This window comes from Sipha flava, unplaced genomic scaffold (assembly GCF_003268045.1).
Source record: "Sipha flava isolate LNK unplaced genomic scaffold, YSA_version1 124_pilon_pilon, whole genome shotgun sequence".
Lineage (NCBI taxonomy): Eukaryota > Metazoa > Arthropoda > Insecta > Hemiptera > Aphididae > Sipha > Sipha flava.
In genome coordinates, this window is record NW_020271750.1 from 164300 (window position 1) to 191442 (window position 27143).

At 28.7% G+C, this 27143-nt stretch overlaps 1 protein-coding gene across 2 annotated transcripts; it reads left to right on the top strand.

Annotated features, from left to right (window-relative positions):
- The first annotated feature begins 1438 nt into the window (after window positions 1-1438).
- LOC112694182 (podocan-like protein 1) lies at window positions 1439-27133 on the top strand. Of its 2 annotated transcripts, none has more exons than XM_025569571.1 (4): window positions 1439-1707; window positions 13003-13176; window positions 20339-20505; window positions 26074-27133. In XM_025569571.1, exons 2-4 carry the CDS (start codon window positions 13155-13157, stop codon window positions 26926-26928), a joined length of 1044 nt encoding a protein of 347 aa, XP_025425356.1. In that variant the 5' UTR covers window positions 1439-1707; window positions 13003-13154; the 3' UTR covers window positions 26929-27133. The 2 variants fall into 2 exon arrangements, with proteins under 2 accessions (XP_025425356.1, XP_025425357.1); XM_025569572.1 differs by lacking the exon at window positions 1439-1707 and adding an exon at window positions 4170-4420.
- Window positions 27134-27143: the final 10 nt, after the last annotated feature.

The following is a 27143-nucleotide window of genomic DNA, read 5'->3' on the forward strand; positions in this document are numbered from 1 at the left end:
TTGAATTTAGAATGATTTAATTTGTAGATTGAATTGGTAAAATTTGAATATTGATAGGAAATGGTATCATATATTTTAATTAAATTTATATTTTAGTATTTCTATAAAAGGGAAAGAAATTCGACTGATCAGAATACCTATAATGTCATTTAGAGATGAATGTAGTGTTGAAAAAACTTTATACTACGTGATTTTACCACTTATTAACTATATATATTTAGTAGACTAGTTATTACTAAAATATAGAATAACTTATATTAAAAATATTTTAGCAATTATTGTGGACTACATTTATATGTAATAGGACATACGAATATTATTAAGTATATTCAGTTTTATAAAACTTTATAAGCTTACATTATTTAGAAAAGTTATTAAAAATGTGAGGAATTGTTCTTATATGTTGATCATGTATCTATATTTTAGCTAACTTTTCTTTTCTTAAACATTTTCGTAATTTTCTGTGATTTTTTTATACAATGCTATGTTCTTTAATTTTGTAAAACATTTTGAACATTTAAGCCTGGTTTAATATTACAGACTTAAGTTGTTCATAATGTATAGTAATTAATTAGTATTATAACTGGTAATTAAATCAATAACCAATTATGAATGTGAACAGTTTTTTGAAAATATGTACGAAAAACCATTGAGACTATACATTTATAAAACTTGTTACTTTAATATTATTAATCTAATAATATTTGAATAGTAAAATAATGAATTTATTTATTTTTATTCGCTTACTTCCTTAGATTCATTAACTACGTATATCTGAAACATCATTAACAGTTAATCATTGTTATTATCCTTTGCAAGCAATTTTATAAGGATTCGAATAGCTTTAACCTTAAAAAACGTTTTCGACATTATATTATTAAAATTATTGCTGTATCAATAAGGTGTTAACCAAATACAGATTTGAAATTTGAAATTTAAAAAAATTTATCATTTAGGTACAGACGTATATACCTTTTATTGGAAAACTTACACGTGTATCATTATACGCGTCTTAATATTATCACCGGATGGTAATACAAACACGTTTATTTCGGTTTTTACATAGGTTCACACTACTCGCGTTAAATGATTATTATTTATTATTAAAGATTTACGTTTTTGACAACAGCGAATCGAACAGTACACAACTATTGTATCGGACAACTCTGAAAACCGTTTGAAGCAAAGTGGACATCAAATCCACTAAGGGGCAGTATCACTCGAACTAGATTGTTGAACGGTCCAAATGGTAAATCTGTTGATCACGTGGCCAACGCGATTTTTTCGCCGTAGACATAATAATAGGAGCGTAGGTAGGTATTTCACATCGCTGTACGCGGTCCTTACCTTTTGTTCCAATAGGTAGCGCTTCGCCACCGTCAATCATCCATTGTATATCCCTCCCACCCTGCTGCAGTGCGCTCGCTGCAGTCAACGCCGGTTTGCCAAAACAATAATAAACATTAGACATCAGTTCACAACGTGCGTCCGTCTTGTACTCGTCCCCTTGCGGCTGTCGTGATCTTCGTCGTGTATTTTCAATTTTTAACCGTCTTTGCACGTTTCGTGTGTTCCGCTTCGCTGTCCGTTGATCGTCATCGATTTCGAGTCATTGAACATCTTCACCAATTGGCGCATTCGAATGCTTCAAAACCGTTCGTGTACGTGAACGTTGCAGTCGCCCTGAACATTTTCACTGTCATTCAAGTACGTGCATCACTTAAACGTAGTATCCGTCCAGTTCGGATTACCCGATTATTTTTAGACCAGAAACGTTATAGATATGACCTGGATGTTGATGACTTTTTTATCTCCGATTAGGACATCGTGGTCTATGTTTTCCTAACTTAGAATGCGTTTCGATTACACACGTATCTATATAACTAATTTTTATTCTGAAGTTTTTTGTCATTTTTTTCCTTTTTAGGTAATTTTTTCAAATTATGTGTACCGATTTCTTACTATTTTCAACCAATTGCGAAGAAAATCCCTAATTTAATATTTGTCATTATAAAATTACTTTTAAGAAAATTAATCAAGACGAAGTTTTAAATTTTTTTTCTAGATTCCCATAGATCATTTTCGTAGACCGTTTAAATTAGATAGTTTTTAGATTTAAAACTTTTAAAATCCAACAAAATATTTTAAGATAATGCTAAACTGTTGATAATTACGAGTTTTATACTAAACGAAAGCTGATAACTTACAAATAACAGATTTAAACATTTTATGTTATAATTATTATCTATTTATTTATAATTATTAATGCTATTGAGCATGATAAATGTACCCAATTGTTATATATCATATTTATTTATAGACGCCAGGTAGTCATGTGATAATGGTTATATTTAGAGATACCTGAAAAATGTGCGATATAAACTATTTTCAGTTTGGATAGTTTATTTGAAATATTTTGTATCAAAGAACAGTTTCTCCGTAGACTATGAAAATATCTTAACACTTGGAATTAATAGTCTTTTTTTCATGTATTGACAACAATATTAGGAAACTTGGGTATAAATTGTACGTGTTTTAAATTAGGTATTTGAGAATAATTTAAAAGCATATTATTATATTCATTAACTTTAGGTGTAATTTAGATATTAATTTATTTCGATATATATTATGGTTAAATCAATGATAATGTGGGCAATACTTTTTTAATTAACGTGAAGATAAATACATTTTAAGATTAGCAACTACATATATAACTATTAATGGTGTAACACCTCAATGTCAAACATCTGTATGGTTATATAGTTATAATGTTACTCCAAATATATTATTGATGATTGAAACAAAAAATTATTAAAGAAATGTTTGTTTCTTAATTCAGAACCATTTTTCGAGTTAATTATAATGTTCCACTCATTTTGTTAGATAACTTAATGGTTACCATATCTTGGCGTTGATAATAATGTGTTTATAATATTATACATATTTAAATAAACCTAAAATAATACGTAAAACAAATATTAATATTTGTTCTTGATAAAATAGAAAGTAAAACGAGATAAGGCGTTTATGAATTGCGTCTAGACCCTGATTCGTATATTGTTAATGAATTCTCTTGGTACTAATTGGTATTTCGAATAGAAAAAAGGGCTTAGTTCGACATGAAAGCATATTATGATAGTCGTCGAAAGATCGATGATCGGGCAAATGATGTCGTCGAGATCGTACGCATAACACGTGCCATCAAAAAAAAAAAAAAAAAAACACATTTCTAACTCTTATTGAAACATTTCTGGAAACCGTAGAACATTTCGTTTTTCACGTTTACGAATATGCTCAGAAATAATGTCGGTACGCACGGTACAATGGTCGGGCTTTCATGACATGTTTTTTTCGCTGACTTATCGGCAGACGTTTCGTATAATGGTGTCCACTGTTGCACGTATATTATTATTGTTGTTGAAGACGCGACGGCGTAATATTGCGTGCGGTGCGTTAAAATGCACGCGGCCTATTTATTACGCGAACTAGACGCAAAACACAAATCGTCTTCCTAGCACATGATCCCCGGGATACGACACGGACGTTGCTTACGGTCGCCGAAACCGAAATAATATGATTAAACGATAAGAACTCGCCTACTCGCCCCGGTGACGAGAACACGTTGATCGTTGTTGTTCTAACGAGACGGAATCGTGTTAGCCAATCCGATTGTCGCACGAATCCCGTGGCACGAACGCGCGGCGATCTTATTGTACGTTACCGGTGGACCGGGCGCGCACGTCCCGAACGTGTTCCGTCGCATGGACGTTTGTGTTCCGTGCGTGCGCGTTACGATATCGTAAGCGCCCGTGGAGACCCCGAAGCACGCGGGGGGAGGGCGGTTCTTTTGTGCTCTTCGCCCGTTGTGCCACGGCGTGCAAACCATTTCCGACCATCTGCCCTTCTCGCTTTTCACAACCACCGCCGCCGGTGTTCCAGGTATGCGGTCCGCTACGTGCACGCGGCGGCGGCGGCGGCGGCGGCGGCGCGGACGGTATTTTTTTCCCTCCGCCTATTATTACCGCAGCTGCTTTTGGCGCGCAAAACACCATTGACGTTGACCATTCGGGCAAGGGCATGATAAAAAATAAATGTTCCATTCGTTGCGCAATGTTTTCCAACCCTTTTTGCTCGACATAACTATCGTAGTTGCTATAGGTCGTCGACCCTTGTTCGCGCGTTTTCTGTACGTTTCGAATTATTTCATTCACGTCGATCCAACCCATGATAATTTGAACTCGTCCCCTGCTTTATTACCCGTTCGCTGTTACAAGTCTATGCATTTTGTTTGTTAAAAACTTATTTGATGAACCTGCAATTTTTTCGCTTAAACTTTTTGTCCGGTTAACTTGTAACACTAATTCATTGGTACGTTTAATATTTTTGAAGTGTTCGAAAAAATTATACGGAGCAACTGTTGGTAAGTGCAAAATTATTCATATCCATATAATCAAAAATATTTTAATTAAACTCTATAAATCAATATGTATATATAATTTATCTATAAATTAATATTACGTATATGTATCTAATATTTTATTTAGTATTACGATGTATATAGTTAGTATAGATGATTTCCACAGCCTAACCTATTTGTTATAAAATAAAAATATTTTTTTCTGAATCATAAAATAAGTTTATTGGTCCATTGCGTTTTTAGATTTATTGTCCTAATTTTTAAGTAATAATGTATCTTGGTCGCAAGTCATTGAGAAATTCTAAAATCGATTTTTCAGATAGAACATTGTCAATAAGACTGTTGAATGATTTTTTGTTTGAAGTTTTTTTTTTAGTTTTTGTGTATATTTATTTCCGTGTTTAATAAACGTATTTTATTTTCTCACGGGCTGACATACTTTTCTCATTTTCAGTATACATATATTCGAGCATCTATTATACATAACATATTTTAGGAAATATTAGTGATTCATATATTTTCTTACTGATATATATATATATATTTTTTTTTAAGAGCTTATACCAAGTTATCAAACGTAGAATAATCTCAGAGCAAAGTGTTTACAAAGGAGAATTATAATTTTTAATTATTAATTATGTGTTCTTAAATTTTAATGAGAGTAATATAAAAAATTCACGTGAAATTATGAATTTACTTATTTGTTACAAACATGACCACAGCCTATACTCTAATTAAAACAAAAAAGTTAATAAAGTATTTTATTGGGCGGTACTCCTTTCGCCCAAAAATGACCTTCCTCTTTTTGCCCACGTTCTCTTTTCGACCAAAAATGAAAAAACAGTTTCCTCTTTTCGCCCAAAAATAATTGTATTCTTTTCGCCCATGGTTTCACGTTTTACATTTTGGAAACCACTGTCTCAAAATTAATAATTTTTAAAAAAATCATATAATAATCAAATAAAAAAATAGAAAAATATATAATTATTAATAATAATTAATAATAATTTAATAAGTGTTAAAAATAAGTATTTAAAATAGTGTTATCGATGTAAAATAACTAATAAGTAATTTGATCAGGTTACTACTTAAATAAATAGTTTGTTTTGTTGTTGTAAAATAATACAAATATTCATATTAATTATGACTTTTAAGTAATTATTACGTTTATTAAAGAGTTTTAAACTATATATTTCGATAGAAGAGTCGGCACCTTTATACACTTTTCTCGACTGACTATATTAATAACAATCAAAAACGTGATTTTATCGAATATCAAATATGATTTTTTAAAAATTATTAATTTTGAGAAAGGGGTTTCCAAAATGTAAAACGTGAAACCATGGGTGAAAAGAATACAATTATTTTTGGGCGAAAAGAGGAAACTGTTTTTTTCATTTTTGGTCTAAAAGAGGACGTGGGCAAAAAGAGGAAGGTCATTTTTGAGCAAAAAGAGTTCCGCCCATTTTATTTGTCTCAATTCACATCACAAGTGATTGAACCCAAAATATCTCCTATGAAATACTTGTATTATTAATGTTTCATTTGTAATGACATTAAAATATATTAATTTATGCATTTTTTTCTGTTAAATAACAAACATTTCAACAGCACTATTTTATCATATTCCAGTTGTTTGAGTTTACTACATTTTGTATAATATCTGCGATGTACATAAATTTTATTTTGTTTTTCACGTATTCAGCAGTCTAATCTTGTCACTTGTTTTGTTACAAATTTAATGCTAGTTAACCCAAAATAATTTCTGTAGCCGTTCATTTATTATCGTTATATCGTTCATTTTGCTTATAAAATTTCACCGATGTGTACACAGCCTACTTTTAGATATTTAATCATAAATTATGTAAATATTTAAACCTGAAAAAAAAGTCCGACCAATATTATTTTATTATTTTTAATTATTTTTGGTAAGGTATGATCAAAATACCTACATAATGTAAAACTGTACAATACCGAGAAAAAATTTCAATTACTATTATTCATTATTTAACAATTATATTTTAATTTGTATAATATTGAAAATATTTTTTCTGTGTATTGTGAAGTATATTCTAGATATAGAAAGAATAATAAGATATACTAAAAAATAATGTAGATACTTCATTGCATTTAATGCTTTTATATTTTTGGTTATAGTTTTTGATCATATCAATTACTATAAGGATCGGTAAACACGTAGAGGGAATCCTCAAGGTTTGGATTGTGCAATCCAAATCTTGAGGATTTTCTTCATGGGTGATTATAGGGTTAGCCTTGAGGTCTTGAAGTTGAGACGGAGTAGACATTTCTTATTATAGAATAATCTTGTGGGAATTTCTTCCCATTAATCCACTCTAAAATATATACTCCAGTATAGAGGTTGAAATGGACTTAAAAACGTAAACATAATAATATCTGTGTATTTCATGTATATTCATATTATTCACTCGTTTCAGTATCTTTAAATTATTTAAAATTTAAAAAAAGTTTATGTCTTATTATTAATGATAATTATTTTTTTTTTATTATTGTTTAATAAATATGCCATGTGGTATGATAAAAATTAATTAAAATCAATATGCAAAACATTGATAGATAACAATATTATGAATATCATAGGCGCCAGATTTTCAAAAATGTATTGGGTGCTCTTACCAATGTCAAGCAGTGGTGCACGCAGGGTTGTATGGGGTTAAGGGGTTTCACCCCCCTCGAAATTTCTCTGAGGCCTAATATAATGTTAGGGCTATACAGTATTTATCTCTATAGTAAATTATTAATAGAATAACACCCCTCCCCCCGAAAAAAAACCTGTGTGCAACTGACGTCAAGTTTAGTGAGGGGCTTTTCCCCTCCCTCCCTATACTAAATTTTCTATAAACTGGTAACCTGGTAACTGCAAGACCTTTGTTACTTTTATAAAATTGATGATGAACATAAAACAAAAAGGTTTTCTCATTGATACAATGGTTACGACTATGAACAAAATATATTGTACTGTTATATGATTACAACTTACAACTCTTTGTTTTTGTTTATTATCCACGATTTAAAACAATATCTATATAATATATTATATCTTAAGTCGTAGTATTATCTTATGAAAATACCGGGATAAATCAAAATGTATAGAAAAATACAGTGCATCCAACAAAAGAAAAAACATTTTTTTTCTAATTTTGACTTACGAGGTTTTTTTGTGTAACCACTGATATCATACAATGAACGTGGTGATAACGGTTTACCTATTATAATTAATATAATGGCCATTGGGTGCTCGAGCACTTGGCGCCTATGATGAACATATAAACTAATAATAGTTGATTGATTAATTAACTACAGTAGTTAGTTTAGAAGTCTGTGATTATTATTTACTTACCAATATTTTTCAGACAAGATACAATCGCACAAATTATTTAATTATTCATAAAATTCTTCATAATTAATGTACTAATATTATAATTCTTATTACATATATACTTATAAAATAGTGAATTACTCCACAAAATCTCAAACATGGTATAAGCATATAGTTGTACAGCGTCATAATAATTTTTTGTTATTTTCAATACAATTTACACAATCGTAAAGCATAAATTAATTAATTAATCACAAATCCAAATTAGTAATTTAATCTTATCTTATTTTAGACTTAGTTGTAGAATACGTTATATTTTAGTTCATCAATTTAATAATAACGGAATTATTATTATTTAATGTATTTATTGTGACTAAGGTGACTAAAAATCTTTTTAATGAGATAAAATATTATATTTATTGAAGATAAATTCATCTATACCAGCTGCAGTCTTATTATATCGAAACTGTGTAATTACACTAGGTATATCTTAAAAACACTTTAGCACAGATTACATTAAAAATGTAATGTATTGACTGTTTAATGTAATCTCTGACATAAGTACTACCAAGATACGATTGTTATTTGTAAAATAATAAAATTTTAAATAATTTAATCTTTATATGTTTGTAGCCTATATTATTTATGTATACACCTATAGAAACATACTTACTGTGATCGTAGTCATAAAAACGTTTAAACATCTATACATCATCGTAAGCAATACAATTGTTTTTGGTTTGTATGTTCATTGTTAATTTATTATTAATATTTTATTAATAACTGAATTTCTTTGCTACGTCAACTACATTCGTTTGCATCATCTATAATTCTACGAATTCAAATATTATTATATCGTATTATATTTCCGCATAGTCCGTCTGAATTTGACTTATTTTAATAACATAATTCTATTTTCACAATGTAATTAGCTAATATGTTTACACTGGAGTATTATCTATGCTTATTTTGCATTTCGGTAAATTTGGTTGAAATCAAATATGTTTAGCGGTAATTTGGTTTGAATTTCGACATTTAAAAGTGTAGCAATGATTATACGGTAATTATCTGATCGTGGGAAGTGTATTCAAATGTTGCGAAAGAATCATAGTACCGTGATAAAAAAAAAAATCCATACCTATTTAATTATTTACTTATATTTTCTCTATCAGTTAACGGTTCGCTAGTACATACGCGTGTCAAATGACAAGAAAAACTAAGCGCCTGGATGCGTTTATAATACTCTGCAACTGTGTAAAATTGACTACGGATTTATTTTACTTTGGCAATAAAATAATAACTAAACATTTGGTTTTCTATAAATTATTTGACATTAAAGTTTTATTAACATTTGTACATTCCAAGAAAATATTTATTTGAGAAATTAATTTTATTCGTTGGCTATTTATACGTTAGCAATTAAACACAAATTTAAAACATTGAACCCTTAAGACATAAGATTTATATTACAATAAAGGTAATTCTATTATAAAAGAAATAAAGTGCTTATTATAACGCGCAGAGAGGAATAGAAAGTATAATATTATTTCTTATTCATTTTAATTTAGTATAATAAATTTATTTTTACCTTATTATTAGCTTTCAAGTATAAGTTTTTATATTAAAATACTTATACGATATAATAACACCACTTTTACTTATATAAAGTTTAAGCATTTAAAATTAACTGACCTAGTTGTATACTTATATATATTTTATAAGTACATTTATTATCACATTATACTACGAATTTGGTTATTTGTAATTTATAAATAATTTAAAACTTTAAAAATTATTTGTTATTACTATTAATTTAGTATTAAATTTTTAAACATTTTCATATCATAATTTAAAATCTAATTTTAAATTATTTGGCAAACATATATTATATTTCAATTGTCTAGTGTCTTTGAAAAAAAATTTTTTCGAAACCAAAATGTTCATGATTTAAATTATAGTTGTATAGTATTTGAAGGCTGTGCTCATTGTTGTACCTAGAGAATCATTTTTAATATAGTACTTATTTTATGTGTATGGTAAAACCACTTCCTTCTCATTTGTTAGCTTACGTATCTTGGGGCAGTGATATTTGTTTTTTATTTGAAAAAATATTTTTCAATTTTATACAACTTCGTCTATTGTATAATCAATAAAGAGTTAAGTTGATTTTGATAACAAACGTTTCAAAGACTATAATTACAAATTATTTTGACGAGGGGTTAATTAAAAATGCATTATATTTTTTAAATCAATGCAAATAACTTATCTGAAATGTATTATAAACTATATTTAGTACTTTTTACGAGTAGAATTAAAATAAACATTTCCTTTTCCTACAAGTATTTCACCCAAATTTATAACATATTTTTTCATCGTATAGTTATTGGAATTGAGCCACATCAGAGGTCACATATCGCATCTGAAGCTCCAGTAGGTTATTTTTAGCAAATTGACCGACTAGGACAAGCGATGTGTACCATTTGTTAAAAATATAATTGCTCCAAAATTTGCATTAAGGTTTTTCAATATTAAGAAAGAATATCATTATTAATTTTTTGTATGGCATTTTAAATATTATTATTAATTAAAAAAAATGTTTAAAAAAAAATTAACTAATTCATTGTAAGTATAATTTATTGTTATAGTCGTATCAACTATAATTTAATATTCATTAATTTATGCTCAAAATAAATTATATATTTAAGGTAAAATATATTTTTACAAATGTATCAGTGTATAGTTTGTTATTATTTCCTTTTTTTCTTTTTTTTTTTTTTAATTAAGAAAATTAATAATCTATGCTTTTGCACAATAAGATAATAGGCTAAGGTTATATAAAAATATATAACGTATAATAGGATAATTTAAGATAACACATGAAAACTATCAGAGAAGGGAGGCCTATCCAGTGATAGAACTCTTTGTGAAAAGAGTTTATACATTCATGTGTGTACAGTGTATCTACATTGTTATTTTTTTTTTCCATTTTTTAAAAATGTCGATACCATACGGTTTAACCGATGGATCAGATTATCAGGTAGATTGACAGCAGAAAGACGAGAAATTAGAAGATTTTAGTGGGAATGAAGTTTGCTATGTAGATTTAAATAATGTTTTTTTTTTTTTTTGCTAATTGACTTACAGTTTCTGTATTGATTTCGTTATGTTGGAAGTTATTTGAAACATACCAAGGTTCTGAAGTTATGACACGAAGAAAAACGGGTTGAAATGCCTGAATCCCACAAGTTTGAAAAAGTCTCAGAAGGGACTCGTATAAAATTATTTTTGTTGTAATAAACTGTCAGTATTTCCTTATGGGTTTAAAAACATGATAACCGACACGCATTCTTTTCTATTGAACAATGAGATCGAATGATATTTAGAAAAAATGATATTTTTTATTTACCTTTTTAACACACATATATTTAATATTTTATTGTGAAAAGAAGAACATTTGATACTTAAATTGGTGATTTCTTTTTTTTTTTTGGACTATTTTGTTATAATTTAAAATTATACTTTATACTTATTGTGCTCATTGTGCGAATGTATTGTAACATAATTTATTATTGAATATTGTTATTCCCTATTTAAATTATATTCGTATTATGTAGGTAAAATGTATTCATCGTAAATTGGTTTATAAGACACATAAGTCTTGTACATATTTTATTACTTACCGAATAATATTTTGGAGATCGAATGTTTTTTAAGTTCAAAAAATATACTCAATAGATATTTCTTAATTAGCGGTTTCCAAATTATTTTCACCGCGGTAACTTATGTGAACTAGTCATACATGCTTACCAATAACAGTAAAAAAATAAATAAAAATAATATCATTCTTCATCGATATAAGCTATGAATATTAGTTAAATTTATTTTTTAAATTTACATGCATTATGAAATTGGTATATAAATTTATAACTATTTTAAATTAAAAAACGTTATAAATTAGTAAAATTTTCAACATAATAATCAGTATTTCCAGTGTATAATTTTTCAACAATTAAAATTACATTTTACTCAATTTAAAACAAATTAACAATAAAAAAATGTCAATTTATTTATTTTTCTGTGACCCATTATAAAAACCTCCTCGAACCTATTTTGAGTCCCAATCCTGAATGTAGGAACTGCTGTTCGAAATGATTGATCATAACAAAAAATAAAAATAAATATAATTTTCAATTTAAACGATAAAATCAATTTCATAAAAAATAAGTAATGCCTTTGAGTATTTTTTCTGTACACAACAATTATTGAATATTTAAGTTAACATCGTATTTTGTTTTATAAAGTATTTATGGTTTTTTTCTCAAAATAAATATCATCATTAACTTCAATGAAAATTTGATTCCAATTATAAAACGCAATGTTGGTGATGGATTATATTTCTTTACTACGAAATTATATTTGAAATTTTTTTTATTTAATTTCGATAAAAATACGTTCGACTGAGATGTAGGAATATGTATCTGCTCGAATAAAATAATTAATTTATTTGGAGTTGCTTTTTGAATCCATCATTCAAATACCATAGAAATCGTTTGTTTATTGTGATTTAACTATTATTTATTATTTTATATTAATGATATGTCTTTTATTCAAAATCATTAAACCTTATTTTTAACGAAATCAATTTAAATCAAATGTTTCTCGAATGAGATCATAATCGTAGTTTCTATAGATTTAGAACGATAAGGTGCATCCACCATTTGAAGTATAACCTCTCCATGTTTTCAGTTGGCAAGTTTATAGTCAATTTAATAATGAAAAAATGGACATACGGTACTTACATGAAATAATTGTGTTTTTCCTACCTTGTCCGAGTGTAGTTTCGAGTGTTTATATTACTATAAAAGTTTTCTATATAACATTTTTAGTAATTGCAATTTTAAATTCATCTTAATAAAGTTAATTTATTGCATATTTAGCAATGCAGTGTTATTATACATATATTAAGGAAATATTACAGTATAAAATCATCATGTTGATTTTGTATGTTTGTTTTATCCATCGAAATATTATTTGAAAAATACTAACTTTGCACTGGTACGACATGTACGTATTCTATGACAATGATGGGTTAGTTTGAATTTTTCGGTTTTATTCAATAGATACATAACTAAATATAGGACAGTAATAGTTATGCGTTAAATAGTGAAAATTGAATAAGAACAATTATAAGTATAACTGGCTAAAAATTTGATTTATTTTATTTCAGAATTACCCATGGTGTTATTTTCAAATGATCCTTTCCATCTTATAATTTGGAATGTTCCCTAACGCTGAAGATAATGGAGCGTTGCATTAACATGACTGAAAATACTGTTTAACAATAAGAAAACGAAGTCCTGAAGTATAAGAAAATACAATATGAAGACAATTAGGATTTTAAGTAAGTACTTATTATACTTTTTACTACTAGTTTATATTTTCTAAAATACAGTGGACGTACGTGACAAACAATAATATACGTTCCAAAATGAACATTAGTTCATAATGCTTCATAAAAAGTACAGATATTATGCGCTGAACGATTTATATATTCCCAGTGAATTATAATACATTTTAATGGGAAATATTTTTATAATGTAAAGGTATTAAAAACGCTATAAAAAGATTGTTTAAAATAGGACCCCTAATCGTTGAATATTAAATAGATGTGTTACAATAACATTACCGGAGTTTTATATCGAATGTATTTAAATTATATCATGTAAAATATATAAATGTAATTCATAGTCAAAAATAATTGAAAATTATTAAACGGATAAACTATTTGCTACATACATAATATAGAAGTTTGAGTGTAAAATACATTTTATCGTGATCATCATGTTTTTTCAAATCATTTACGGGTGAAAATACGTTGGTCCATCTTTTATATATTTATAGCATAAGTTAGTATAATATGTATATTATGAATAGTTTTAGTTACGGCTCGGAGATTGTATTTTATAAAAATACTTTTGCAGTCCTTTGACAATTTGAATGTAGAAAGTGCAATTACATTTTTCATTTTTGATAACATATTAAATTTGAATACTTCCATCATTTAGTTTTCTCCACTTTCTTCTCTGTCCTCCCTACTGGCCAAGGACATGGTTCATAGAGCTGATGCGGTTAATCAATAGGGACCGTGATAATAACAATAATAATAGTAATATAATAGCTAACGTTGCCCGAGAATAGATTTCCTTATTTCCTGATGATTTTCATGAATTATAGTGTAACGCCCGAGTTTTCCTTCTTGTATGAAAAATCATGGATAGGCCTAGCTGCGTAAGCTGGCGTAAACCAACCATTGCAATTGAAAAAAAAAATTATGCCATGTTTAATTATATATAATCAACCGAAAACTTTTCAATTTTCATTATTTTTTATGTCTACTTATTTACAGTTATTTTGTATAGGGTTATAAAATATTTATTTGTAACTCACGTATCAAAAAAATATTTATAGATTATAATTATATTACTGACAAAATATTCTAACTTCATTTTTTTAAAAGATGACGGCAGCTTATTTGATTGAAAGTTAATAGGTTTATAATTTTATTTCGATTTTTTTTTATATTTTATTCTTCTAACGACCTATAAGACTTTTTTAAAAATAAAAAAAAATTGTTTCCTGTAAAATGTATTATTATTTGGATGAAATATCAAATATGTCCAAGTTGAATGTTTTTTCTACAAAACCCAAATATTTACAGTTATTTCATGTACACACTATAAATTGTTTAGTATCAATTATTTTAACCGATTAATATATTACACGAAAACAATATTTTTCGACAACAAGAACAATAAGATTTAAACGGAATACCTGAAAAAATAGTGGTTTTTCCTCGTCAACGAAATCAAATCTAATTTGTCAATACATATTTCTTTATTTATAGTTCATCAAATTAAGGAGTTGGGTTTTTTTTTACTTGCATTTTATTTTATTGTTATATTAGGGATGGTCCTTTGATGTAACGCTTTATAAATAGTTTTGAAAAGTTTAACAAATCGTTTAATATTTAACGCAACAACTATGTATAGTATATCCTAAGTAGTGCGATTTAGTTATGTATTAGTTTTAAGTTACCGCTAAAATAAAATATATCCCATAAGGTTTTGTAATATCATGTCGATCATACTGGATACGATATGTGTAGGCCTGCGGCGGTGTACGTCTCGACTGCAGTACACCTTCAATGTTACAAATAATGCGATTACACGTGCAACATAGGTACTATAATATAAAATATATAGACAATAAATGAGTCCAACGGGGACAGCAGTCAAATCAAACACCGTCGATGATCTTGATTATGTTGTTTTGCCGCAGCTGATGCATGTGTACATTGAGACAAATAAAATAAAAAAAAAACATAATTCTTCTACCGCTTCGGAACCTACGGATGTCCTTCACAGTCCACTGGCTACCGATGACACAAATCGATTGCCGTTTTCTTTTTTTCTTTTATTACCGTACACTGAAAATAGAAGAAAAAACTAGTACAATATTCCCTCTTTGTGCGCTTCTTACATGCACCTACCAAGACCGCGTGCCCGGTGAACCGTGTAAGGAAAAACGATTACCGCACGGCAGCGGTTGGTATGACCAAAAACGGTTTTCCCCGCACCAACCATGTACATGGTCTTAATATTGTAATGCTTACCTTTGCCTCCTCTGCTACGTCCGTCGGTCGGAATCTGTTCGAAAAATCATTCGCTCGCAGTGGACGAACCCGTTGATCTCGTGAAATCGCAAATTCGACACGAACACTCTTATCATATCACACCAAACGTTATGTAGCGTACCCGTTCGTTGTGTGTGTATCTATTATACATTAATCAATTGGTTTTGTTCGGAAAATCAATCGGTTAAAATTATTTTATTTTTTTTTTTGTTTTCCAAGACGCGTCACGCGCATAGTAATAATACCAAAAACTATACTATGTATTATATTATTATTATTATTATTATTAATTCTACTACTACTATTACTACTGTTTTGTATGGGAATACCGTGACAAATGAATTGCGTGTTACAATATATATTTGGATTGTCGGCTGGCTTTTTCTTTTTTCATGAATATAATATTTTACCGATTGTTATTAAACTCTCCTGTTTTGTCGTCGTAGTAGCATATGTACGTGCAATTATTACATGGAAAATATCATCAATAAATTCAATAAAACTTTCCCGTGTTACGTAGTAATACTCTACAAGTGGTACGTAAAAATAACCCGTCTACGTCGACAAAAGTAACTCGTCAACTCTACGCGCGACAAACACATTAGAATACGCAATCACACTAGCCAGTTATATCTATATTTGTAACACCTAACAAACTCAATAACGACCACGAACATGACGTGTACCAATATCGGATCCATTATTTTCCGTTCGTTTTCATTTTTATTTTTTTTTACTTACTATTATTATATTAAATGTATATGTAAATATAACGACTTCTTGCCTTATTTAGTTCTTCAATATGGTGCAATAATTGGAAGAGTTAAAAAATGAAAAATCGTCCGCGAGTGTAAAATACATACATTTGTCCGAATTAAAACGAATGATGTAGTTTCTGTTTAAAAAAAAAAAAGAAAAAAGTCGTTCAAAACCAATCCATCGGTTCCATATACATTATCTTCTGCCTAATGGTGGTATAGCGACATTAACATAAATATTATGTTGTTGTCATCATTAAATTATTGTATACAAACTGCGATTTAAAAACTAAAGACACAGTTGCAATAATATAGAGGAGACGACTATCAAATGTACTACTCATACCTTTCTGACGGAGAAGATACTGAATTATTTAATATGCAATTGGATACCATATTGGAGTATTAAATGACGAATTCGAATTCAATATTCAATGTCACGTTTATAGAAAAAAATTTTTATTTATGTACATAGATTCCTTACTTGTGTATGTTATTTATCGTGTGACTTCCAGTATTATATGCATTTTAATAAGTATGTATTTTTTTCGGTTTATGTGATGCTCGCCAATCACACATCATCTACACTTAACTACTTAAATTGACGTAATTACTACTCTAAATAATAATATTTTGATGTATAAAAACCATAATATTTCAGCAATGTCAACGTATATATGGGAATCTGACTCATTTTTCCATCAGGATCAATTTGTATTAAAAATGATTTAGTACGTTGATATCAAAATCAATAATAGTTTCAATAAATATATATGTATAGTATATGTAACATTTTAAATTAATAAATATTAACATTTCTAATACATTATTTAATAAATCATTAAAAATTATAATGCCTTTAGATGGTTACACATTACACGTTTTTGAAGCGCATTTTATCGAAGTAATAAAATAAAATATTTATTTTCCTATGAATTCAAGTAATTTGATATTTTCAATAATCCAATAATAGGTATTCTCCAGTTATATATGTGTACATTTTCCGGTAGACTGTATTCCACTGTAAGAATAAGAATTATATGTTTTATTTTAATTATGTTTATTAAGTGTTATATTCATTGTACGAATTCGATCATAAAAATAAATATTATTTCAACATATATTTTAACTTTTTATTTACACATGTAGGTATATCTGTATTTATTTTTAAAAGACTATATTTTTATTTAAATCATAAGAATATGAAATCATTGTCTTGTGTTAATTTTTAATCAGGTCATTGGTAATGACTAATGGGAGTCGTGTGTAAGTTTTAAATATATGATTAGTTTAGATCATTATAATATATTGGTTCACATAAATTATATTTAAAAAAATATTTATATTGTTATACATTTTTATGATTATTATTAGTCAATAACAATTTACCCGTATCGCAATTAAGAATTAGTTAAACCGTACCTTATTACTGTATTATTTAAAACAAAACAAAGTTAAAAACAATGAAAGAACTCGTGGAAAAAAATGTTGAATATGATCGTATATTTACTATGGTCATTATTACGCCCACTTAACTCGAGAGCTCCTGTATTGCTGTTTATGAATAGTAATCATTACAAACGTTATGACATTTATGACATTACACATGCAAATTGAATGATTACAAAATCGTCGGTGTTTCATATTGTTGAAAATCGTCCCAATTCAATTGAAAGACCCATAGATGTGCGCAAACCTCTTTTTCAGGGTATGCAAAAGGCTGCCACTGCCTACCCCCTTCCACAACTGAAAGTTAATTTAAGCATTCGAAATTCTGATCTTAATAACTATTTAATTTAAAATTTTAATTTTTTTTTTCTGAAAAAAATGACTGAATAGCCATTTCTTATAACTGTCTACATAATTAAAATTTAAAATAAATTACGAAAAAAAAAAATTAAATACATAACATTTGAAATGGTTTGAGTAATACGTTTAAATAGGATAAATAAATATAAACGTGATTATATACTTAAATGAAAAACAAAATAAATTTGATAAATAATCAAAATTAATCATAAAACGATTCTGCGTACAGTTGAGTTCTTAATATAACCTAATAATGTTTTCGCGATTTGAATTTAAAGCCATTTCTTGTTCTGTAGTTGATAGCTATTTAATCTCGCTTGAATTATTGTACTTCTTAATTTCATTAACACATAAAATCGTTATTCTAGCATATGATTTGTGTTTCAAAAATAAATTAAACTGTCTGGGACTGAGTATAAAAATATAATGAAAATCATAATGTAATAAAAAATCACATAATATACATAAGACCAAATATGTCATAATTTTTATTTATTTTTTGTAATTTTAGAAAGAAGGCTTTATGTTAAGGGTATGCAGTTGCCTACCCTACATACCCCCTGCGCACGCCTATGGAAAGACCTTAAATTGTTTGCAAGAAGCAAAAACCACAATTATATAGATAAAGTCGCTTTGAATTATGTTGCGTACAACAGTACCAATGGTACCACAATGGTGGTTATGTAGCAACCACAAACTAAATAAATTTGACGGGAAATTTTAATAAATATGTTTGGGAATTTATTACTTTTGATAATATACATTAAATTTGAAATGGTAGTAGATTGAAAGTGGTACATGAAGATTACTTAAATTACTGGTTATGCTCACAGGGTCATTAAAAGAAATTATTTATTTCCAAAATAATCTAAGCTTTTTTAGGTCCCTCTTTATTCATAAGTTATCCCTGCCATATTTGTATGATGTATGACAACTACAGTAGTGGTGACTTCGTAAGGCTAATGTTTTAGCTTCAAATCATTGTCTTTGGTATTTTTTAATACTTTTGTATGCAACGCTATTTACTTAATTTGTAATTTTTACTACAATAATTTACAATTATATACCAGTAAATATGAATACCAAATAATATGCCATTCAAAGTTAAAAACCAAGTTAAATATCGTTAAAATAAATTTCTATCGTTATGTAAACTTTTGAAAATGAGACATGTTTCTTTGTTTAGTTTTTTATTCAGCACCCATAAAACATTTTAAAATAATGCGAATTATTGTATTTTTTTATCGCAAATATGATATCAACTTATAAACCAAACAATGTATATCCCATAAAACAATATTTGGTTTATGTTTGAGTTATGATTGAATTATGGTTATTATAATTATTATGATACAATCAATATCAATTTTACTAATGAAAATCCAAACTGAATATACTAAATGTTAGTAAATGATTGAAAGTTATTTTTAAATTGTTATTGTATCATCAAAATTAGAATTAACATTTCTATTTATTTTTTTTTTTTTTTTACGAATATCTTTTAGATTAAATAATATTAGGTAAAGAAAGTATTATTGTTTTATATAATAAGCAAATGAAAAATTAATTGGATTATCATAAGTACTATACTCTACTACTGATTACAATGCAGTGTTAATTAATTTAATTGAAATTTTTAAGATTAATATTTAGACAATCATTATTCAAACATAAAAAAACGTCATTAACATATATAAATATTTTGTTTCTTATTAATTTAATTTTTTTATATAGAAGTCGTTATTTTATTTTTAACGCTCCACATAATAAACATATTTAATGGTAAACGAACAGGAACAATTTTAAATTGAAATAAAATATAAGTTAACGATCAGTAGGTATATGGTATACATTATAATATTAAAATAGGTATGATTACTTATTAATTGTATTTCACTAATGGAACCAATAATCATTAAACATTTACGCATACATAATTACATATATATTTTTATGAATAAATCAACGTTCAATAACAGTGTTACCAATTATTATTTTATTTTGTTGAAAATCCACAATTTTTATAACAAATCCGTTTAATAATATGATCACTTAATGTTTGGTACTGTGTTTTATTTTTTATTTTTCGTAACCTATTTCCTATTACTACCGACTATTTAAGTTTTTAGTGAGTAATGACTTATGAACTTTGTTGCAAACAAATTATCTTATATTCGTTCAACTCACGGTATTTAAATTTTCTCGTTATAATTGTTTTTGTTTATTTGCTACTTTGTAGCTAACCGTAGTTCAATGTTAATTTATGTGATATTTAACTATAATACAATTGTACTATGTTTCAGTGTTTATTGTTGTTGGTATGTCTGTCTTCGAGGTTGAGGGGACTACCAGCAGACCAATAGCGAGTTGTAAAAACTCTAAAGAAAAAGGGTATTTGGTAGCTAACTGTCACGGTGATCAAGGACAAAAGCTTGAATCAATACCTGGCAACATTATGCCGGAAGTTCAGGTTTGTTAAATGTTTTAATAGAAATAATAATTTATAACTAAATTGGACGGTTGAAATTTGACTGATATCCAATAAACAAATGCACCACAGCCAATTGTATAAAATTAATGATAGTTTTCGATTTTTTTTTTCTCGTTTAAATACGATCGATAGAGATCCATTCGTACTAATTTACCAAATTACTTTTAAGTAAACAACTTGACTGGAAAAAATGAATTATACATGCGTTTCTTATTAATGTTATTAGAATAATTTGGGCATCTGTTACACTTTAGTTTTATATTCTGCGAGAAAATAAATGTTCGTATATTATAAAATTGAGCTAAAAATAAAACTCGATCAATTTCGATTCTTAAATAACATGATAGGTATATGCATTTGTGCTATAATAGATCTCCGTAAAGCATTTTACAGTCGATATTTGAATAATTTAATTCATCTTTTCTTTTTTTTTTTTATTATGTATAAAGGTCGCGTCCCACACTCTTTATTTTATGACGAGTAGAAATTGGACACGCATTTTGGCTATTATACACGTCGTATATTTTGTTAATGTGTATTCATCGGCTCCAGGACATAAAAATAAACTCTCATGATGCCCTCCTACTCGTATATCAGGCTTGATTTTTATTTTTAGTATATAGGGAAAAAAATATACGCAAAATGGCTATTTTTTCTCGTGACATGTACAATAAACAATAGGACAATAATTATACTCGACTTGTTAATGAAATTAGTTGGTATTCATGTACCCACGTTTTTTTTCTTTTCTTTCGAGAGCACCCCGGTGGCCGGGAAATCATCGATGATTCATTGAACAAAAAATGTCATTATCGTCCAAAAATCTACCTATATTTATTTTCAACGTGTTTTAAAAAAATATTTTACTATATCATAAACATAATTTATATAATATACACTGATGAAATTGTGCGTGAATATCTCGAAAATTAACATGTATTAAAATAATATTTTGTACGCATGTAGTATAATTCATGTGTCATTTATATGATGCCGTGCATGAATACGGCAATTTTCTGCCAATTTTATGAAATCGGTAATTTCATAAGTTCAACGTAATATATTCATCACATATTTCATGAAATTACCGAAATAAATTTAATCCACTTGGTGTAATATTCATATTTTATAATATTCCAACATGACCTATACATTGATCCAACATATTGCTTGTGTTTAAAATCGTAATAAAAAAATAATAAAAACCGTTTGAAATAATGAATTTTTTAATAAGTTAAATTACATCTTAGGACCATATATCAATGTGTGATAAGTAAATCCATGATAGAAATATGTGCGTTTTGCTAAAATCTATTTTTATTTCAGTATAACTCTGAAAACGTATTTATTTAAATTCCTATAATACAATATACTCTAATCAGTTAAAAGCTATTGTTACGTTTAAATAGGATATTTTAAGTTGAATCATATTGAAGGAACATAATTTAGATGCAGTAGAGAATGGAATCGTTTTACCTGCAATTCGTTGATAAACTTGTAGAGGTCACATGATTGTATTATCTTGTCAGTTTATAATTTTTACGTAATTACGCTGATAGCAACACCTATATCAACAGTTAAAACTAGAAATTGGAAGTTAAACACGCATGTGCGCTGTTTAGTGTTTTGGTAATGTTATATTCTTTATTCAAAATGTATATTAAAAATAATAAGTACAACTTAAAATGATCCTATTGTTTTCTTATTCGCCTATATTTATCCAATCCACATTGACGTTTCAACGTTATCGACGAACGTATCTTTAAATAATTTATATGCAAACGAGCGCAGTGTTCTACACAGCGTATTCTAATGGCGTATCCTTTGGGGGTCAGAACCCCCCAAATCTGAGATGGTAAATTAACTTTTACGTGAACACGGTTTTTTCTTTAACATTTTTATATTTTAGAATTTTGACTTTGAAATCATAAGTTTTTTTTTAATAGTTTGTATAAACACTATACACGTATTATACACACGCTGCACACACACACACACACACACACACACAAAAGCCGTAATATTATGATTATATTTAGATACTTTACTACTACTTTGATAATTTTTTCTTGGGAACATATTATTTAGGTTTTCTACAACGGTTGATTCTAAATCGGTCGTCTGGTCCCGATAACTGAGATAAAAGCTATGTCATTGTCTGTATTCAAAGTTTATTTTGGGTATACCTATTGCATTCGTGGCTCGCCGATCATTTAACACAAGCACCTTTTATTGTGTGGAACTAATAGTTAATAGTTGGTCGTTGCCCGTTAGTGTCTTACTGTTTTACTTACAACTCGTTTATTCGTTTATATTTAACATTGTATACATTATATTTGTTTTATTTTAATTTGACTTCATTCTAAGACGTCTAAACATTCCATTATGGTAAGATATTTTTAAAATTTGATTTTTAGTTTACCTAAGTGATTGGACAGAAAATATTCTAATATCTAATATTTATGTTCCTATATTAGTTTCTAATTCCTAAATTGTTATTATTATTATTATTATTTATTATTATAGGCAAATTCTCTAACAAATAGACTAGAAAAACCTGAGTCAAAAAAACTAATGTCAACCACACTTAAAAATACCGAGATCATTACAAATAGTAGTCAAAATAATCGTGATAAGATTAAATATATATAAATATGCTGAATCCCCCCCCCCATAAAGTTCCTGGCTACGCCACTGGCGTGTTCACTATAGACGTAATTGAATGGCATAAATGTTACATATGCATAAAATCGGTGACGACTCAAAAAATATTCTTCAACAAAACAGTCTCCAGCAACGTTTTTCAAGCCTGTCCTAGAGTGTAATAGTTATAATCAGGGTTGGGATTTTATAGCATTTGTATATTTCTTATGAGATGCTTACAAAATTGCAGAGTAAGCCAAAAATGTGTTTCGTGATACAGAGAACTCAAATAAATAATTGTATTTTGCTTTTTTTGCATATTTTGCATTTTTTAGTTTTTAGTGCTTTTTTTGGATTTTTAGAGACTTTTACATTTTACCTGTATTTTAATCAAAATCGGGTATATTTTATGAAATTGTATTTTAGTAAACGTGTTTTTTGATTTTTATCAATCGAATTTTCAAGTAAATTATAGATGTTTAGATTAAGTAAATAGACCGATTACGCTGATGCAACGCTATACAATTACAGCGATAATATATAGGTAGGTATAATATAATATTACGATACTTTCGTTTTAGTTATTTGATTCTAATTTTTGTTATCTGCTGATCTTATTTGTTTTTTTTTTTTTTTTTTGTGGATTACTACTAAATCTAATAATTGCCGATTATCAACAAACGAGTGTAGAATTCGTTTTAACAGTCCACATTTGTCTCGTGTGCTCGTACAAAAATATTAAATAATACATTTCCTTCTATTTTTTTGGTTGCATATTTTGTTGTTTTTATTGCATATTTTTAGAGCTTATTTAGCAATGTTTCAGGTAATTTTATAGCGCATATTTATGCAATTTTAAGTGCTATAAATTCCCAACCCTGGTTATAATAATCGGTCTGCAAATATACTAGATCCGAACGCGATAAGGATGTATAGTCGGTTGAAGTGTTAAATAACATATTTTCCCTATAAAAATCCTGTCGTGCCGTCCAATCGTCCACCGATTTTGGTCATCACTAATATTTTAGCTTCGATGAAAAGTACATTTTTAACGTCAAGGTTGACCACTAATTTTTTTCTAATAATTTATGATAATAATTAAATAAATAAATACTTATATAATATATACACGAATAATACTTATTGAGTTTTAACCTAATATCAGTATTTAAAAAAGTTAAAAATATCAAATTAGTTATTAATTATTATAAAAATTACACCCACTAAAATTTTACGCCCGGGGAGCATATTAATATACCATACATTGCTACACCGGTCGTTTCTGATTGCCTCATTTCAAATAGCGCGCTATTATAGTATTATCAATTAATCAATTATCGTAAATATTGTATTAGTATTAGAATCACAGTTGTTATTATTATTTATTTATTATTTTTTTTTTTTTTTTTGATATTATTATTTAGTTTGGAAATATAGCATAATAATATATACATTTTTAAAATATTTTTATATTGAAACTAGTAGAAAACATTTACATTATATTTATTATAATGCTTTTATATTTTATAGGTACTTAAAATAAATAATTTAATATACATTTTAATACTATGTCATAATAACAAATACTTGTACCATTGATTATAAACACATAAAATAGTATTTATAATCAATGCTTGTACTGATGAATTCATAGGTAAGTACTAATGAACAAGTAATTTTTTTTTTCCATTTGGTGTAGTTGATCGTGAGTTTCATTTTCAATGGTTAATTTTTTCATATTCAGCAACCCAATTATTACAATCTACTAAATTTGCTATACTTGATCTACATTTCATAAAGTTTTAAATTGTTTCTATAATGTGACATTAGTGTAATTTAATGGTAAAATCATGTTAACTTTGTTTAACTTAACTATACTTTCAAATTAACTAATAATTTACTTTATCACGAGTTGAATTTCAATTTTCAATACTATGATACTACAATATTATGATAAATTTCAATATTCAATTATTATATAAATACATAGACCTTACACTAGTAAAGGTCTATGTATAAATTATTGATGGGCGTAATCGAGATATCTCGATTATCAAAATAAAAATTCGATTATATACCCGAGAGATTATTTCGAGTGGATATCTCGTTTATTTTAAAAGCAATGAATTCTTGATCTCGAAATGTGTATCGAATGGAAAAATATTTCGAATGATTTTCATGGAACGATGGAGTGAGAGAGGAATACTATTTTAAATCTTCATAATCGAATAAGTAAATACTAGTTGTTCACTTTGAGTCTTTGTATTTTCGACTCGTGCTATTCGTGGGACTGGTTGTTGGACAAATATTGATGGGCATACGGTTATTCTTAGTTATTTATAATTAACTATAGCTATAATTTTTGAATTACTCAACTACAAAACAACAAAAATTTTTCAGAACGTTTATAAATAAAATTATATTATATTTATATTTCAATTGAACATTTCGAATGATTATTTCGAGACATTTTGTGATTATAAAAATGTCTCAATTACTAATTTTTCGATTATTGAAATCATTCGATTATGCCCATCACTAATCACGTATCTCAATTATTAATATTTTGAATGATTATTTCGAGACATCTCTCGTTTATAAAAATGTCTCGAATACTAATAATTCGATTATTGAAATCATTCGATTATGCCTATCACTAGTATAAATATAATATTCCTATTATTAATAACTGTTGTGATTCTAATACTAATACAATATTATAATAATTGATTAATTGATAATAGCGCGCTATTTGAAATGAGCCAATCAAAAACGACCGGTCGTGTAGCAATATATGGTATGTCAATATGCACTAGGAGATGAATCCCCGTCTTCCACCCCTAGTTCCGCCTTTAACTATAGCACAATATAAATAACATCCTCACCGTCTTTTTTTTTTTTTAGTTGTTGAAGCTACAGGACAACCGTATTTCCAAGCTGACCAACAATAGCTTCGTCATTTACCCGAAAATTAAAGAGCTGCTGCTGTCGGACAACGTGGTGCACACCATCGAGTCCAGCGCGCTGACGGTGCTCGACGAGCTGGAGCTGCTGGACCTGTCAGGCAACGCACTGCAGGAAGCGCCGGTCGGGCTGCCTGCGTCGCTGATACATTTGAACCTAAACAAGAACCCGGTGAAGCACATGGAAAGGCTGTCGCGCGCCGTCGGGCTGCAGGTGCTGAAGCTGAGCAACTGCGACCTGGCCCAGTACCCGGCGCTGGGCGTGATGCCCAATCTGGTCGAGCTCGACGTGTCCAACAACGAGCTGATGGACGACCTGGACCCGGCCAAACTGGCCGCCACGTGTCGGCTGACCCGGCTCGACGTGACCGGCTGCACCGCGCTGTTCCAGCTGCCGGAGTCCCGGTGCCGGTGCCTGCGCGTCGTCGAGTGGACGCACACGTACAAGATCCGCGTGGTGGGCATGCCACCGTGCCCGGCCGCGGACGACGGCGGCGGGGACGACGCGGACAACTGCACCGCGACCTCGGCCATGGACGACGAGGCACGGGCCGTTTTCAAGAACTGCATGGTCGAGTGGGAGCACCGGAACACGCCATACTGGGCCATCGGCCTGGGGCTGGTGATCGCGTTGGTCGTGTTGCTGTCGCTGTGCGTGTGCTTGCGCCGGCGGAACCGACGTCGGCACACGGACAAGGTGCAGAGTGTGCCGGCCCCCGACACCAAAGAAACCATCGATCCGACCACGACCGGCAACAACAAATCCGAGCCTGCCGCGCTCCTGTCATCCCCATGACCACCGCGTGCTCCGCTCCGTCCAGTTTGATCATTTTTAATCGTTTTTTCGCCTCCTCCGAACATGATGTATAATGAAGAAAACATACTTTTGATCTACCCCTCTTCCCCGTCACCACCCACCCGCTGATATAATATTATAACTATTATTATTATTATTATTATTATTATTATTATTATTATTATACGCCTCGTGGGCTGTCCGCGTTTTTATTT